General features: G+C 48.9%; 1 protein-coding gene across 2 annotated transcripts in view; it reads right to left on the reverse strand.

Annotated features, from left to right (window-relative positions):
* Window positions 1-18,906, reverse strand: part of LOC143015440 (kinesin-like protein KIF20B) — a 26,948-nt gene continuing 8,042 nt past the window's right edge. The window contains exons 18-24 of one of the 2 annotated variants that reach the window (XM_076169421.1): window positions 16,139-16,255; window positions 14,573-14,695; window positions 13,894-14,103; window positions 2,201-2,275; window positions 1,527-1,644; window positions 853-995; window positions 1-685 (exon numbers count right to left, since the gene is read on the reverse strand). In XM_076169421.1, coding sequence (XP_076025536.1) covers window positions 608-685; window positions 853-995; window positions 1,527-1,644; window positions 2,201-2,275; window positions 13,894-14,103; window positions 14,573-14,695; window positions 16,139-16,255 — 864 coding nt within the window. In that variant the 3' untranslated portion in view covers window positions 1-607. The remainder of the gene's footprint in view (window positions 686-852; window positions 996-1,526; window positions 1,645-2,200; window positions 2,276-13,893; window positions 14,104-14,572; window positions 14,696-16,138; window positions 16,256-18,906) is intronic. The other variant, XM_076169422.1, reaches the window with a different exon arrangement.

An 18,906-nucleotide genomic window follows, 5' to 3' on the forward strand; every position in this document is an offset into this window, starting at 1 on the left:
TTTATGTCATCAACCAACTGAACATGAAATTTCCTTCATCCAGAACAGAGGAGCAAACATCTGTAACCAGGAGGTGGCACTGAAGAACACCACAGAAGAAGAGTCGGGGTTAATGAACCCTGCTTGGGTTTCCATAGGGAAAAATAAAGTGCAGGAGTTCAACCGATATGGAGGGACGAATATAAAGAGGGACACACTCTACCAGCAGCTCTGTGACGCTCTGTGACGCTCTGCTTTGCGGCTTCCTCACAAAATGTCAAAATAAAGAGGTTTCCAACAGCGTCACTATGGTTACAGGCCCCTCAAAGCCTCACTGTCCTGGAGTGAAAGCGTGGTGTAAAGTGACTATAATCAGTATAAAGTAAAGACTCTCACTCAGCGCGTGAACGTCGCTCTGGACGCTCTTCTTCTTCGCTGCTTTGATCAGAACACCTCACGTGTGTGTGTTTGTGTACTAACTGTCAATCAAAGGAGAAACAAAAGAGTCTTATAAAGTTAAATTAGTAAATAAAAAAAAGGTAAAGTGACAAATCAGCACGCAGCAGCTGATTGATCTCTAAACTAAGGTTAAACATGAGGAGCTTTAGGAGAACACGCTGTGACCTCTTCACTTCATCCTGGAGCGGAGGCGGCGCTTGATGATCAGGTGGTCGCTCTCCTTCTCCTCCGCCTCCATGTTGATGATCTGACAGCAGAGGAGACCAGACAAGTCATGGTTAGCCCTACTGTGGGTTAATGCTGTGTGTGTGTGTGTGTGTGTGTGTGTGTGTGTGTGTGTGTGTGTGTGTGTGTGTGTGTGTGTGTGTGTGTGTGTGTGTGTGTGTGTGTGTGTGTGTGTGTGCGTGCTCGTACCGGGTGTGAAGGCATCTCCATCGGGGAGGAGATCTCAGGACGGTAAAGTTTCCGCTTGCTCTTCTTCTCTCTCATGTTGAGAGATGAGGAGGACACAGAGTCTGACTCACTACGGCCACTGACAAGACTCATCATCTTCTTAGCTGGAGAGAGAAAGAGAGAGGGAGGGAGGGAAGGGATGAGAGTGAGAGGGAGAGAGAATGAGACAAGAGAGAGACAGAGAGAGAGAGAGAGAGAGAGAGGGAGAGAGAGAGAGAGAGGATGAACACCATCAGCAGATACACATAAACACAGACACACACCCAAACCACCCATTTAGTCCCAAAGGACTCTGGGAGCTTTGGTTTGTCCTTGAGTTTGGACTCTAAGCTTTTTCAAGCGTCTCACAAAGTCAATAAAGCCCATCTGGGCCGTGTCACCCCCCCTCCTCCTCCTCCCCTCCTCCCCTCCCCGGAGCAGAATCGATGCCCTAAACCTCCTGAAACACAGAACGACGTCTAAACAAACCTGTGCACCTCCAGGTCCCTGCTCTCCCTCCCTCTTCTTTAACGTCTCTATGAAGACTCTCCCTTCTGTCCCTGCTAAGCTCTGATCCTCTTCATCGCTCTGCCCTCTGTCTCATCTACAGGAAAGTCGATTGCGGCTGAAACCTTTCAGAGCGGCACCACACTGACCTTTGGAGCCCAGCAGGGTGGGGGAGCTCTGCAGGAAGTCCCCGATCCTCTGCAGCGTGGCCTCCTTCTTGCTGCGGATGCTGCTCTGGGACTCGTAGCGCCTGGCCAGGCTCGAGCTCTGTGTGAGAGGTCAAAGGTCAGCAGGTAGAGAGAGAGAGAGAGAGAGAGAGGAGCCTCCTCTTCCTCAGTGGAGACAAACAGCAGAGCGCACAGTGACACCCATCACTGCCTTCTACCCTGTACTGTTGTTATGGAGATGAGTGCGTCCTGATGACATCATGGGTTCACGCAGCCGTGGAAACGTAACCGTCCTCAAAAACAGTTCAACCCTCAGAAATCAACAAAGACGTGGGGCTGAGAGGAAGAGTGGAGATTTAGATCTGCGGTGGCCTAAACACTCTGATGAGCACACATGGAAGTGACTGATGGCTGATTAGAGGTTGCCTAGTAACAGCAAGGGACCCCTCGCAGCCAGGAAACGTTTCTGTGCGACGACGATCGGAGCGGCGGTGAAGGAAAAAGGGGCCAGGTTACTGTGTGTGTGTGTGTGTGTGTGTGTGTGTGTGTGTGTGTGTGTGTGTGTGTGTGTGTGTGTGTGTGTGTGTGTGTGTGTCTGTGTCTGTGTCTGTGTGTGTCTGTGTGTGTCTGTGTGTGTCTGTGTGTGTGTGTCTCACCTCCTCCTGGTGGGGGGTCAGCTTGGCCCCCAGTCGGGTCTTGGTGTTCCTCTTATTCTCCGCTTCCACTTCATCCTATCAAGGCACAGACGAACATGCGGCAGACACACACACACACACACACACACACACACACACACACACACACACAGAGGGAACAAGTGTTAAGAGGTTGAGTGTGTACTGAGTCATCTGTACAAACGCCAGACGAGCAGAGAGGTTAGATGGCATGATGGTAGAGTCGCCCACAGACGGTGTCAGGATGGCAGGGCGATTTGGTGAGGGTGTGTGTGTGTGTGTGTGTGTGTGTGTCATTAACAAGCTAGACGTCAGGAGAAATCCATTCAGAAGCGCCGACACAAAGACATTTGTCTCCGATTCCACCACTTTACCAGCCTGAATACATTTCAAGAAGAGAGAGAAAACATTTCTTACGGTCATTTACCTGCCAGAGGCTCGGAGAGATGACAGGCGTAACTGCTACCAGTCAGAGAAGAAGAAGAGAAGAAGAAGAGGCTGAGAAACACCTAATTAAACTCCTGAACCAGGCTGAGACACACAGGACAGCTGCCATCGTCAGCCAGGTGGAAGAGACTCGGACGCCATTAACAAAGTCTTCAGCCTGAGGGGGGACCAGGACTGAAGGAGTCTGAGGAGGGAGGGAAGGAGCTCGCACTGATTCAGACTCCTCACCTGTCCGCTCTTTAGGGGTCTAGTTTGTTTGTGATCTTGGGGCTTTCATGAACCAAAACTCCTCCTTCTTGTTTCTCAGTGTAGTTCAAACAGCATCACGCCTTTGGTTCGTTCTACCAACTTCAACGATCAACAGACCTCCCTGCTAGACGTCATCTTCCTCCACCCGGCAGGCAGAGGAGTGGGAGGGGTGGGAGGCACAATGTATAATAATCAACTTGAAAAAGGTCAAATCCTGTGGTGTTCTGTGTGACTCACACAGTGTGCAACAGAGATAATCAGAGGGGAGTGGAAGAGAGGGAGGGAAGAGATAAGAGAAGAGGAGCAGAAGGCCAGAGAACGACTCAGAGAAGAACTGATCGATGACGGCCAGAAGGAAGAGTGTGTGTGTGTGTGTGTGTGATGGAGGGAGCCTGTGGAAAACGTGAAGGAGAGATGAGAAGTGAATTAAGAGCAAGTGACAAAGACGGAGAGGAGACAGAGATCTAAGTGAGTAATGAGTCTGGAGTTAAACTCTCTCTCTCTCTGACGGAGACACAGAGACACAGAGGAGCCACAGCTGAGCGTTTATCAGGCAAAACCTGCGTCTCCACTTGACAAACACGCCGTCCGGACCGAACGCCTGATGGCAACAGGTGGCAGGAGAGGAAGATTACAAAGCCACGGCTGTGTCCCGGCTGTCATGACCATTAGAGCCTCTGCTGGCTCAGAAACACCTGGAACGACTCCAGGAGCATCGCTGCAGACGCCAACACCGGTCTCACCTTATTAATGTGGAGTTACTCAAGGGTCACAGCCTCAAAGAGACACAAGGGCAGCTGCTCCTATGAGGGGAGAGACCCAGGAGGAGGAGGAGGAGGAGGGCTTTTGGTTGCACAGAGATGAGGACTTATTCTTTGGGGTGATGTTGTGTTTAATGTTCAGTCTGACAGATGGAGGTCACAGAAACTAACAGAGAGGAAATCATAAAGGAAGAATTCAGATGAAGCTATTTTTTCTGGGACAGCGGTGATTCAGCCTCCAAATAACACACACACACACACACACACACACACATTATCGTCAATAAATCGTTAGAAGCTCATCTGCAGAACAGAGAGGAAGAGAAGCCACACTGCCAGGGACGAAGAGGAGGATGAATGGAGGGAGAGAGAAATGGGACAGACCAGGGAAACGTGAGAGGAGAGGTGGTCACACACACACACACACACCACCTTATGACAGTAACCGACCTTGAGAAGAGGAAGAGAGCAAGGAGCTTTACTAGAATCATTTCATGGAAGCTTCCACAGTCTGAAGCCCTCAGAGTTCTCCTGTGATGTTCCCATGATGAGCTGGACCTGCTGGGCCAACTGAGCCCGGATCTAAACACTATCACACACAGTCTGAAGTGTCAACAAGGCAGGACACACACATCAGAAGACGTCTAAGCTGCTGCCGCACAGTAACTAGGCGTGCTTTGTTTGGTGCGAGCAGCTCCGTCTCTGCTCCGTCTCTCTCCCACTGGAGCTCAGAGTGATGAGGACACTTCAGCAGGAGTGCGTCTGAGCAGGAGGGAGACATCTCAACAGAACCTCAGCTGTCAGGTGGGAGCAGCGCGGGCTGTGGTCACACAAGCAGCCCGGTAAATTAGAAGTTCACACCGCGACCCCCCCCGAGTTAACTGAAGGGCCCTCGAAGAAGAAAGTGAAGACCAACCAGCTCAGGGGGCTCCGGGTCGGGAGGAGGACAGGCAGGACGTCTCTCTGACAGACTGGGAGAGTGTACACACCACTAACAAAACAACAACTACTCAGGAGCTCAAAGCAACATTTACCAAGGGTTCAAACTAGCAACTCTGGACTTCTCCTGACCCCTGCACGTCTCTTGGAGTTTAGAATGACTGATGAATAATGGATAACAATGTGTTATTTGTCTCTGGAGCGGAAACTAAACTACACTAATGAGGTGAACGACGACAATGCTGCGGCTGTGATGATGACAACCGGGATGAAGAATGATTGGGACCGCTCATGGATTGTGGCGGATGAGAACACAAAGGTACCTTGGCCGTTGTTCGCCGCTTGCTCCTCCTGAAAATGTTGGACTTCAGGAAAGAAACAATGTGGTTAGAATCAGAGTCAGCAGCAGAGAGAGAGAGAGAGAGAGAGACAGAGAGAGAGAGAGAGAGAGATTTCTGCTACAAACCAAACAAACTACTTGCTTAGCAGTTCAGTAAAATGCATCTAATGAACAATAAAGGAGTGACATCGCCCACTTGTAGCGGACAGCGGCGAGGCTGTCCGTCAAAAACAAATCTAACGCCCGTCTGCAGTTTGGAAACAGCTGGGCTCTGAGCCAACCGAAGGAAGACGAGCCGTCGCCCAGCGTGGAGGACGGCTGCGGCAGTAAACGGGTCATTGCTGCTGTAAAATGGTTGCCTAGACACAACATTGGTTAAATTGTACATAAACTCCATGTATGAATGCTTTAGCAGTGCTGGTATGTTCTAATCTGTGTGTTGTCTCGACTGGACGTTACATTCCATCTTACATTTCACTACATCCTTACACTTATCAGCTTAATCAATCAGTCATTGTGTTATAATAAATCCGAGTCGGTGAAGGAAGCGCCACACTGCCAACTCCCCCATTAGCTAATGTATTGAGTGAGTTTGATGCAGCGTTTGTCCGGAGGGTCGGACATCACGGGCCGACTATTCTGACTCTGCAACTAATTGTCAATGAAGCCTTACCAGCATACTGTTCCTGCAGTGAGTGTGGAGTCTTTCACGCTGGATGCAGACCAGCAGGTTGTTATTATGAAGCCGTTTAGTCCTGAGCAGCTTCTTCTTCTTCTTCTTCTTCACGTGTGCGTTCTTTAACGAAGCTGCGTTTGAGATGTTTGCCTGATCTTATTATTCATTATTCCTTTGGTTTCCTTTCCAGTTTGTGCCGTTTCTCTTGTGCTTCACAGCTTTCCTCCCAGCCATCAAAGCCTCAATTTATGATAGCCGCCTGCCCACGGTCCCCTTTGTTCGCAGCGCCCCACCGCCGCATTTATACATTTACACTTTGACGTGGCTGTTATGACTTATTCAGAGCGCTAAGTAGACAGAAGTGTGGGACGACTCCAGCTTTCATATTGATCTGGAAGAAAAACATTCAAACTTCTTCTAGCTCCTTGTGGATTTGGTGATGAAGTTTGGCCGGCTGCCGCTCGTTCCACCGCACGGCGCACACACTCTTCGCGGAGCTCGGCAGGATCCCCACTCGTCCCGTGGCTCTCATGACTAATGCTGAAACCCGACGCGCTCTCTTATGCGTGTTTGGATGCACATATTACTCGCATAAATTGGCTGTGATTCACAGAGGGGAAGCTTCTGCCGGCGCACAGGGGAGACATTAATATGTATGTGTCAAAGTGTTGGTGTGCTGGTTTACCCTTTTGTGTGGGTGAGTGTGTGTGTGTGTGTGTGTGTGTGCGTGTGTCTCTCTCACTCTCCGTCTGTACGGACTGAGGCGTAGAGCAGCTATTTACTCCTCATAAACAACATATGAGAGAGGAAAACATTCTTGACTTAAACTCAAAGTGTTGCTTGAGTGCTGCAGGATCTTCCAGCAGCATAAAGGGGCGTGTCTACGGTTCTGTTATGTAATAAGTGCAATACTTGTACTAAAGAAATACTGCAGTACCTTGTGCAATGAACAGCTGTTCTTTGGGTTCCTTTAAGTAAACCCTACACATGTAAATAGAGGCGAGTATAAGTCGGTATCTATGAGGCAATCCTCTCCAATATTAATTAATGCAAAAAAAACACATTACGCACGCACACACACCCAAGGCTGAAGCAGGAAAGGTCAGCACAGTTTAGTTCACACACACACACACACACACACACACAGATAAGAATGACAATGTCTGAGGAAAGTGAGCTTTGTTCCAGCAGACAGTGGATTCTGTGATATTTGTGGATTAGAAGAAGAAGAAAAGTCACCGACGCTCTCTTCCGAAACATTTTAAACGTGCTTTACGTCACAATAACCGCGCTGTGGCTGCGTGTTAGAGGAGAGGAGTGATGTTCACGCTGTCAGAACGCTCCAGAGAGAGAGAGAGAGAGAGCGAGAGAGAGACTGGAGTTTCCACACACAGCTCCTCCATGTGCAGAGCCTTTCCCTTCAGAATAAGTCTTTGTATTGCCTGGGCCTCAGAGCAGATATTATATATTTAGACATTATTTCCATGAAGATAATTCGCCGATCGGGCCTGGGCTGATGCGGTGGGTAGGATCTGTGTGTGTGTGTGTGTGTGTGTGTGTGTATGGAAGTGGAAAGGTCTTTATTACCGGCTGTGTGAGAGCGACGGCGAGGGCGAGCGGTGATTCATTACAGGCTGCGTGAAAGGGGAGAGTAAATTCCACTAAGTATAGGCCGTGTCACTTCACAGCGCCTGGATATGCATCTATGTTAACGGCTACCAACCGGGACAAGTGTACACTGTGTGTGTGTGTGTGTGTGTACACTTTAGTCACTGTGAGGTGTAGGAGATACAAACGGACAGCCTGGACTTTCTGTTTGCCTTTGCGTTCACGTTTGTTCTTGTCTGACGTGTTGGCGAGGGCCCGGCTGTGTGTCGGCCTCAGTAAAGTGAACACAGCCTGCAATTTATGCTGACACCTCTGTGAAGTTTCCCTTTACAGTAAGAACCAAAGTCCCTGCTTCAGACGGTTGACTCACTGGTTGTCTGCATGAAGCCCGGGCTGTTCAGTTTGAGTCCTCAGACCTCCGGTGACTGTCGGCTCTCTCTCTGCGTCTCTCCATCGCCGTTTTACTCCTCGCTCCCCCTCCATCCTCTCTGCCTCCACAGCACCTCTGCTTTCATCTCGACCATTTCATTCTACGCCTCCACCAAACTGCGATCCCTGCTTCTACTCTACTCCTCTGCTCTCTGGTCTCCTGTCCCCTCTCCTCTCCTCTCTCTCCACCCTGCTTTCTTCCTCTTCACTCCACTGCCGTGCTCCTCTTCCTCTCCTCCCTGCCTCCTTCTAAATGTCTCTTTCCATTTCCTACCTTGAGATTTTCAGCCAATCTGTCAATTTCATATTTGTACCTTTATTCCCCTCTCCACTCTTTTATCAGTTGATTTGTGCGATTCCTCTCCGGACATGTGGCTTCACCCTTCATCTTCACTCTTCATCTCCCCCCCCCCCCCACGTCCACTTCCCTCCTCTTTCTGTTCCAGTTGTCTCTGTAGAAACTCCAGGCCAGTCAGCACAAACGGCAGTCATTAGCTGAATTACTTTGAGCTTTTCACTGCACAGCTTTCTGTTTTGTAAATACTCCCACTGCCGGGATCAAAAGAGGAAACTCTTGTCTTACGAGTAGAAGAGAACACGGACAGAGCCAAGCCACTCGCCAATTTACCCAGACAGACGGCGTGTTGAGCTTGAGTTGGGAGCTGCAGGGCGGATACACACATCACTCAGTGTACATCCTCTCTAAGATGAACAGAGGCTGGTAAAGACGCATTACAACGTCTTCATCTTTAGTTCCATAGCCTAAATTAATGTCTTCACACCTTCACTGAATGTTTTCAGATAGAAGTTTCCCCTCTCAGTCAAAATGCTCACTTGTGACGTGAACAGTGGCTCTCAGCTGGTTGAATAGTTCTCCTCTATGACTCCTATCAGATGCTTTGTCATTCTGTGCTTTGTAGAACATCAGTAGCAGTAGTGTGTGCGTTCCTGCAGCTCTCCCTGCTCTAAGCCCACTCAGGCCCTGACTAAACGCTGGAACATGAGGTTTGACCGCTGCTCTCATTGTTCCTGATCCCCGTCCCGTTCCTACGGTGGCAGCAGTCAAAGTGAATCATGTCCACACTGCTGCGTCGCCACACAGCCCAGTCGCTTTCCTCTTCATTATTATCTTATAACAATTATCTGTAAGTGGATGAGACTGGCTTTCCATGGAAGCAATAATTCCCCCAGACCCTTTACTGTATTCCATGACGACCGTTACCACAACGACCGTTTCATAATGCATGGGAGCGAACGTATTCCTCAAACAACAACAGCCGTGACAGGCAGATGGATTGCATCATCAGTCTGCACTTCTGTCTGTGTGTGTGTGTGTGTGTGTGTGTGTGTGTGTGTGTGTGTGTGTGTGTGTGTGTGTGTGTGTGCTATATGATGACTTACACACTTACAGCCCTGACCTGACCGCCTGACTCATACCTTTTCTTAAATGTCAGCCCTTTCACGCTAAATTAAGGTTATCTTAAAGCCGGAAAGGTTTTCAGGAGCACTCCTCCACCTGACTTGCATAACTTAGCGCAAGTGCGTGGACGAGAAGGAGGAAATGTAAACTTCAGCACAGCCAGAGACGATCCCTAACAAACTGCAGCTTTGTGCTTGAATCTTCCGGGTATTAGACGTTAACCAGTCACGTGATTTACATGGCTCCTCTACCAAGTGGGCTCTTCTTCATTCCAATTTAATGTTCCATCTTTTATTCAGCAGCGACTTTACACAGGACGACCGCAGAGCTGAGATGCATTCAGGGACACTGAGGAGGGAGAACATTTGAATCTCATTAATGGAAAATGGAATAAATCAACACAGGGAGGGTCAAACAAGTTGATTTGGTATTAAAGGGCGGCACGGAACAAGCGCAGGTCGTCCGTGTTAACCCCTTCACTCCACTGGCACGTGTGGTGTTGTAGTCTCTCTCTAAACGCCGACACAGGAGGAGGCTGACACTTAAACTTAGGCAATAAGTAAACTATGTGAAACACTTTCTCCCTAAAGAAATGTTTCTGGGGGCCTTAGAGAGCACTTGACCAGCTTTCAGACCTTTGGCTCAAACCCCAGGCCTGACACACACACACACACACACACACTCTCTCTCTGCTCTTGAACACTTCCTGGGGTCAGACAGTCAAATGTGTGGGGATACAGATTCTAAACCAACTCACACATTATTCAGGGGACCACAGAGGGCAGTGGAGCCGGTGTGTGTTTCTGTCTCAGCCACATGGAGTCGATCGGTTGAGCTTCTCTGGGAACCTTTCACTCCACCTCACAGTACATAGTGCCTGTGGGCTGCGGTTGGGTCGAGGGGAAAACGAGTAGCAGAGCAACCAGGTCACCCTTCACCCTCAGAGTGGGGGTGAGGTGCTGGTGCCAGGTTCAAGTCCCTCTCAGTCTTTAAAGAAAGGGCTAAAGACCAAACTCTTTGGCGAAAACCTTTATATCTAAAGTCTACCTGTGAATCCACTTCATCCATCTTCTGTTTTGAATGAGGTAAGGGTTACAGACCTGTAGCTGTAACTCTTTACAAAGCGTCCACACTCTTTCCCCTGAGCTAAATCAAGTGATTCAGGGAGGTTTGCCCCGGAGCAAAGGCGTCACACTGATGTTTCTCTGCCCGCCTGCACACCACACAGACGATTAGATGACAGATAAGAAGAAGCCAACAATGTTTCACACAAAAAAATCAATTTTGTTTGGATCTTAATGAACAAACAAACAAACAAACAAACAAACGTCTCCTGATTATTATTTGTTATTGTAGTCCCCCCCCCCCCCCTGTGCAGACCTGCCTGATCCATTACCTCTGGTACCGGTCCACTGGCTACACGCTCAACTACAAATGACATGCATAAGGTCTTTAACATGCCTCATTAAGCTGTGTGTGGCTGCACAGTCTACACACACACACACACACACACACACACACACACACACACACACACACACACACACTGAGCTAATGCAGGTACAAGGGAAACGCATTTCCATATTCCAAGGGTTGGTGTGCTGATGGAACAGTAATGTGCAGTGTGCAGGAGGGAAGGGTTAATGTTCCTGCGTTTGGAGGCACAGAATATAGAGCGACACTTTACTAACGCTCAACCCAGAGAGCAGAGAGAGGAAGTGTCAAAGCTCTCTCTCGTAGGTCACAAGAACTGAGGTTTGAGTTCCTCCTGTAGCTGATCATCTAACCTGATCTCCTCCTGTGTCTGTGTGTGTGTGTGTGTGTGTGTGTGTGTGTGTGTGTGTGTGTTACTGCCTGGTGGACAGCATGAGGAGGGGACATGCTCCTGTGTGTAGATCAAACTGATGGCTGTACCATGGTTACTGAACGAGTGTGTGTGTGTGTGTGTGTGTGTGTGTGTGTGTGTGTGTGTGTGTGTGTGTGTGAATACTGACTTATCAGAGTTCGGCCAATAAAATGTGGAATTTATTCATCAGATTGTGCTTTCAGCTCATTCAGATGCTGATTCCTTCACATGCAGGATGAAACCAGAGCCAAAGCATGACTGACTGACTGACTGACTGACTGACTGACTGAACAAAGCTGGACGTGCAGCTGGTTCTGATTCACAGCACCGATGTTTGCTCTGCCTTTTCTGACTGATGCGGACCTGAGAGCATGAATTTGCCGCATTAAAAATGCATCCCTTCCTCCCCTCAACGCCGTTCCAACTGAAGCCAAAGTGCAGCAGCGGTGTCGTAACACACACAACACATTTTCCAGCGCGCCGCACACAAAACCCTCCCCGTCAGACGCAGCCTCAGAAAGCCCGATGTATAAATAGCGTTTGACGTGCGTGCAGTTTCTGTTCAGTTGCTCCTGTGATGGGTTTCTCTTCTGTGTGTGTGTGTGTGTGTGTGTGTGTGTGTGTGGGGCTCAGGACTGTAGGCTGCAAATGGCCTCACGTCCTTCAGGTCGGCCAAATCTGCCAATTTCATGACACTGAGACTTGGAGGGAATCAGTCAGTGGAGGAGGAGGAGGAGCCAGCTGATAGGAGGAGGAGCCAGCTGATAGGAGGAGGTATGTGGGTCATGATGAACTAGATGACAGAACACCAGCCTACATCCCACAGACAGACATACATCAACACCGTGACTGTATGTCCGTCCACACAGCTGTCAGGTTGCGTCATATCAACGTCACCCTTCCTCACTCCTCTGGCCTCAGACGCGTTGCGATGTCCCACTGCATGCAGCAGGCGCGCTCCTCTGTGCTCTAAGCGTGTGTGTGTGTGTGTGTGTGCCTGCATCTGTGCCCACAACGGCCCTGACTCACCTCCACTCAGGGGCCAAACACACTGGAGGCATTAACCTACTTCCCTTGCATTAGTTTGAGACAAACACATTAACATAAGTGCGTCTCCTCTGTCGCATTTTAATGTTATTGCAGCGAGGCGTCGTCCATAGCGACCACCTTTACCTCACTCAGCCTACCTCCTCTTCCTTTAAACCCCCCCCCCCCCCCCCCCCAGTCTGGACTCTTACGTCTGCTCGTCTACCATCGGTTGTGTGAGCGACCGGCATCTCCAGTTCACGCAGGATGAAGCTGCTGTGAGTGACGGGAGGTGACGGCTGGTGAGACGGCGCTGCTGTGTTCCTTACACAGTTTAACAGATTTCCTCTGCTGTGCTCCTGGCAGGCGCCGCTCGCTCCTGCAGCTGCTGTTAGAGTCCATCTGTGCAGACATTCTCACATCTGACTGCTGCTACACGCTCCTCTCTCTCTCCTGGATTACACAGCGGGGGGTTGAACTCCGCCTGATGCTACCCACCGTTTAGACAATCAATGAATCTACAGATTGTTTTGATTATATAGTTATAAGAGTCACAGTCCAGATTTATAATAATACTAATAAATGATCGTAATTGAGCCAACTTGCCAAGACACGGTGACGCGTTTCAAACTACGTGACGATGCGTTACTTCGACAGGTATCCAACCATTGTTTCTAAACTCAGCATTTGGTTCTAATCCTTGAATTGTGGCAGCTCGAGTTCAAACCATAAGAAAGTTATTCTGATACGCTTTCACTGTACAGCCACTACATTTCACTCACTAACAAGTGTGTGTTTGTGTGTGTGTGTGTGTGTGTGTGTGTGTGTGGGTGTGTGTGTGTGTCTCTCTCTCTCTCACTAATGTGATTTTGCCCCTGTAACCATATTAGCAGGAGGATGGAGCGAGGTAAGGACCCGCTTCACCTCTGCCGTCTGTGTTTCAGTCTGGAGCTCGCGGTTCCTCAGAAAGCTTTTAATAAGGTGTCCCCGGCCGCGTCCCCCTCTGATTTATCGATCAAAACCGTGAGGATTACCTCCCGAGACGCAGGCATCCCTATAAACCACCGGCGGAGGCTGCTCAGACAGGAAAACCTCAGCGCCTCGGTCACATCATTAATTTCTGAGATCTCACTTGATGGATCGTCTGTAGCTTCACGCCGAGTCGCTGCGGAGGAGCGTGCGTCCTCCAATCTGAGCCTTTAAAGCTCTCATTAATCATTTTCACTCAGAAAGGGATGGGAAAAAAACAACACTTTGACTTTCACAGTGGTTCTGATTCACGTGGGAGCGTCTGAGGTCATTTAAGGTGGAAATGAAGGTTACAGGGTTCATCTGCAGAGGATTCTCAACTCTGGCCGCTTCTGCAATTATTTCAAATCAGGTGGACTTCAGGTAGAAGAGAGGACTTTGTTACTGTGACACTCCAACTCTTCACACACACGAGGAGGAAAGAGGCGTGTCGTCATGACGGAGCCACTCTGTCTCCCCTCTCCCCTCTTTTACGAGCCCAGCCGGCAAACTTCCATCTCATGCATTTTTTATACCTTCAGCTCGGCGGCGGCCCCATCGCTGTAAAAACCGTGCAAATATACGAGAGGAAACGGCAAACACGGCGCTCGTATCCAGAGACAAATTTAACTCGGTGCTCTTGTGCGGGGGTTTGATCCCCAGGAGAAACAGTTGGTGTGTGTGTGTGTGTGTGTATGTAGGATTGATTCAGGCTGAGGGCAATCTTGCACTACGACGGGGTTCCCCCCGAGGATAGGGAGTGGAAAAATTGAGCAAACTTGTTCTCTGACGCTACGTGACACAAAACGGCTGCAGTTGTTCTGAAGTTATCTTATTTCTAGAAGTATTAACCCCTTAAACCTGGACTGGTACTCTATATGGGTCATCAAACGGGCGCTTGTTGCTTTTGTGTGCCGTGTTCTGACCTTGTCCATCTCTCCGCTCTTCCTCTTGCGTGCCGAGCGTGTGATCTTGACGGTGACCGAGCTCTCCTCCCCCTGCCGTCGCAGAGCCATGCGGTTGGGCTGCAGCGGGCTGAAGGAGATCTCCATCTCCGGCTTGGGGAAGCGGCTGGTCCTGCCGTTCTCCGTGGAAATCTCAGAGGACTCCAGCACCGACGGGTAGCCCACAGAGCCCTGCGGGACGCCAAGCGGTGGGGAAAAGGTCAGATGTGAGCGATGTCGCGGCGCTGTTGTGCTCGTAGATCAAACAAGGCAAAGTAGAAGTGTTTGGTGTGTCAGATGGGCTTTGTGGAACAGGAATCAGATCAGTTTCCCTCCACATTCCTGTACAGATCCTCTCACATCCTCCAATATGACCTCCACACACACTGGTTGGAATTTCTTTGCCATTTCGTATCTTTGTTGTTTTCACTTTGCTGATATTAAATTAAACTTTTCCATGAGTTTTCCATAACATATTTGGGTTATTACATCATTTTTCAGGATCTGGAACACACATTTGTAAATTCCAAGCCTTCTCCAGGATCATCACCATAGAAACCCTGATCTATGAACCAACCACAGACGTGGAGAGGCAGCGGCTCGGGACTTTTGTGATCATGTATTGATTGCTTCTGTATTTTGTACTACAGATTCGTCTCACCTGACTGCAGACGGACGCTCTGGTGTCACTCTTTCCCGCTCCAGACTTCCTGTTAGCCGGCTCACTCTGTGGTGTCCCACTCACTCCGGGGCTCGCCTGACTGATGCTCTGTGACTGGCAGAACTGAAAAAAAAATAAAAATAGGTATTTAGAGGGAGTGTGTGTGTGTGTTTTCCAATGTCACATCTTCACACAAGAGCCACAACATCTCAGTAGAGTTCGTGTGATATTTAAAGCTCTTGTCTCCTTGTCTCCTCGCTCAGCAGGAAACCTCCCACTGCGCTCACACACACACACACACACACACACACACGAGTACGACCGCAGACACAATGGAGGCTCCCGACCGTCACAACCTGCGCTGCAAACAAACAGTGTGTTATATACGAGTGTATTATAATGGAATGGGGCCGAGCGTGTCACACTGCAGCTTCAGCCGCTGGTCACGAACAAACCATCGTTGTTGTTGTGCGGTGCTGAAGTGCAGCACATTGAGTTTCAAACGCAATCTAAAAAAGGAGGAAATTGGATTCTGTGAATCTCTGCTCTGCTGCGCACTAAGTCCACTGCTGCGACGCTCCTTAGTGTCAGACTGATGAGGGATCCTTAGAAATATGATTTCAATTAACTCGTTTAATTTTTGAGACATGGATTCAGTCACTGTGAAGTGTTCAAGTGCTGCTCTTAATGCAGGAGACCGAAACAGAGTTTAGTGCAGAAGCTGGTCACACACACACACAACCACACACACAACCACACACACACACACACACACACACACACACACACACACACACACACACACACACACACACACACACACACACACACACACACACACACACACACACACACACACACACACACACACAACCGTGCAAATCACTATCCCAATATGTGAGGCAATCATCTGCATTAGGTGCTAATCTTCATGGGATACACACACACACACACCCACACACACTCCCAATATGTGAGGCAATCATCTGCATTAGGTGCTAATCTTCATGGGATACACACACACACACACACACACACACACACACACACACACACACACACACACACACACACACACACACACACACACACACACACACCAGAGACATAGAGCTGCTTTTTCCTCCCGACCCCCTGCTGTGGGGATTTAAAGCTGCGACGGTGTGAACAAGGCGAGCTCGTACAGATCACACAGGCGGGAGAGGACATCAAAGGGTTAATCTTCACTTCAAGCTGCAACATTATGAGACGCCGCTAAAAATAAGAAAAGGGAACATTTTGGGTGAAAGGCGTCGTCACTAATGGCTGCAGCAGTGGAGTTATTAAAGCAGTGGGAGAGGAGGAATCACACACAGCTGAGCCAGAATAGATCAAGACTCCTCTGAGTTTACATCTAAACCGGGCTGCAATTCAACCCAGGCATAGATTTCCTGAGCTGTTCTGCATTGATAGCACTGCTGAGCTAATATTCCTCATATTTGATATTTCTATGTTGTCATGACGTTGAGCCTCTGAAGGTGAACGTCTCTGTTGTGACAGAAGCCTTAAGAGTGTGTGAGCTCTGACCTGTGCGCCCGTCTCCCTGCATCTGTCAGCCGAGGCCTTCAGCTCCTCCTTCAACCCCCGGATCTGGCCGTCCCTCTCAGACAGAGCGGCCTGCAGATTCGCCACGGTGACGCCGCTCTGGAACGCAAAGTTCAAGGACGAGGAGGTCATTCAGCGACGCCATTACACACAGCTAATGTAAGGTAATGCAACAAGTAATGAGATGAAACACTCAGAACAAAAAGGAGCGAGACAGGGAGGCGTCTCCGGGATCACAAAGCAATACGGGCGAGCGTCTGATGCTCTGTGGGCTTAGTTTCCTGAGAAGACTTCAGGTTTGACCTCTGGTAAAAAGTTTCCAGGCATTAAAAGCTTACAAGTGCATCACAACAAACTGTGTGAGCTCAAAGGAAATGGCACACTTGATATTGTTCTTACGAGTTAGAGCCTATAAGAGTAGAGACTAACACATGTACAAAACAATAAAGCAATAAACCTGAGGAAACATTTAATAGGGTCAGAAAAAATCAAAGTAACATAAAAGGATTAAATATTGGTTATTGGTGCGCTCAAATAAAAATCTAAAATCTATTCAAAAGTATTATAAAATTCTCAATCTCAACAATATTTTCTGATCCTGTAACCAATCAAAGTGCTGTCTTCTAACCCCTGTGTGATGATGTCATCTGTAATGATGTGGAACATGCTGGGGGAAGCCTCAACAGAGCGTGTTCGGCCCGTGTTTGGCGCCGTGTCCGGCCCGTGTCCGGCGTAGCTCCTTAATAAATGACTTAAATCAATTAACAAATGATAAAAACGCTCATCTATTAATGCTGACGCTGTTTGTCTAATCGTTTGTGCACTATAGGAAAATCCATATCCCCGTCTCCAGCCAGCGTGTGATGGCTTCAGACAGACCGTTTTCACTCAGCTGGTCACATTTTCCACGCGTCTCCTCTGCAGTCACGCCTTGTGTTTACCGTCTCGCCGCTCCGTCCAATTACAATCCAAAAAATCCTCACCTTGCCCGGCAACACGAGGGACAAGCAGAGGTCTGACACAAAAGGAGCTCTTTGGGAGGACACGTTTAATGACTGAACACTTAAAATGGCTTCAGCAGCACAGATGTTAAAGATAGACGGCTTTGACTTTGTCCTTGAGTGTTTAGAGACAACAGAGCACTTCTTCAACAACACTCCAGGGACTCCAGGTTCGGGTCCATGATCACTCTGATCACTCTCTGATCGGCCATCCTGATCACTCTCTGCTTGATCTCATCCCCATCAGCGTGGAGAGTAAACTGGATGGAGTGTGAGGAGAAGAGAAGAGGGGAGCGACTCCTCCATTCACAAAGAACCAGAAGACTCAGAGACTCATGACATGTGAAGGACCGTTCCTCTGTTCAGACGCTCTCAAATGGATTTCCCTGAGGAGGAGAAGCAACCAAGACCCATCTCTAAACGACAGAAGTAAAGAGCAAACCCCAGGCTGCACACTCAGGGGAAACACTGTTGTTTTGAAGGTAACAGTTGGTAACTCTGTGTCTGAGTGCAACACCAGACTGCATTAAAACGCTCCCCTGCCAATCGTCATGACAATGAATGCATCTTATTGAAAATTCATCCGTTATTGGAAATGTGTTGGGCTCTGAGTGAAGCCTTTAGACCAGCCACTCTTCATCAATAATCCATTCCAGCTCAGTCATTTACTCTGAGCGTGCAGAGCAGTGTGTGTGTGTGTGTGTGTGCAGATTCTCACTGTAGTTTAGTGACTCTCTCCTCCTCCTCATCATCATCATCAGGGCCGGGGAAGCTGCTGCAGCGCTCCCACACCGGGCCCAGGATGTGTGTGAGGACTGGGCTTCACTGCCCGGGGGGGCGGGGGCTGCTTTCGCACACATTGCCACGCGTATCATGTTTCCTTCTTATCATCCCATCATTTAAAGCTTTTCCAATAGCGATGCCTGCATTCAATTAGCCACAACTCTTTCCCAACTTTCGTCTGAGACAGATTCGGAAATCGATGCGCCCGCACCTCAGGCCTGCATCGATTGGCTGTGGGAGATTTGTTACCGGCTGCCCTTCACACTCTGTTTTGGAGTCGCCCATGGGAGCTGCTTGGGGGGGTGAAGCTAATGGCAGCAGTTATGTTGCTATGACAGACACACAAAAGCTGAGTGTGAGCAAAGTGTGGAGGCATACTTCAGCCGTGTTACAAGTAAACACAACGTACGTGTGTGGCGGTGGGTGTGTGTGTGTGTGTGCGCGCTCAACAAAATGCAGAGTCATCCATTCTTTTACCGAGAGCACGGCAAGGCGGGGAAGTCTCTGCTATCAGTGTGAACACAACTAATGAGTAAACACAGGAGGAAGGTGGAAGTCTCCTCTTTGTATTCAGCATCTTATGGAGCTGTTCCAATTATTAAGGAGCAGAAAATGGAAGTGTGTGTGCCTGGTTTCCTTTGCTTTGTGCGTCAGGCTGTGAGTGAGGACTCTACACATGTACGTCAATTGCATTCCAAATTCCTCCATAACTCTGGAATATTATAGAAAGTAAAGCGACTCGTTTCCTCACATTAGCAGATTTCTCTTGGTCCAAACATTTCAAAGCCAGGAAAACCCATTTTAAGAAGATATGAAGGATCTGGGGTTTACACGACTGTAGAGATCAGAGGAGAGACTTGTGATCTGATCTCAGTTCCTTTGATCATTCTGAAGGTTAGTCTGCGTCTCCTGTTCCTCCTCATGTTTCAGACTGAATGCTGCTCCCTGAACATAACTGCATATGAA

Source organism: Genypterus blacodes, unplaced genomic scaffold (assembly GCF_046128005.1).
Source record: "Genypterus blacodes isolate CSIRO-AG114 ecotype Tasmania unplaced genomic scaffold, CSIRO-AGI_Gbla_v1 ptg000201l_1, whole genome shotgun sequence".
NCBI classification, from domain to species: domain Eukaryota; kingdom Metazoa; phylum Chordata; class Actinopteri; order Ophidiiformes; family Ophidiidae; genus Genypterus; species Genypterus blacodes.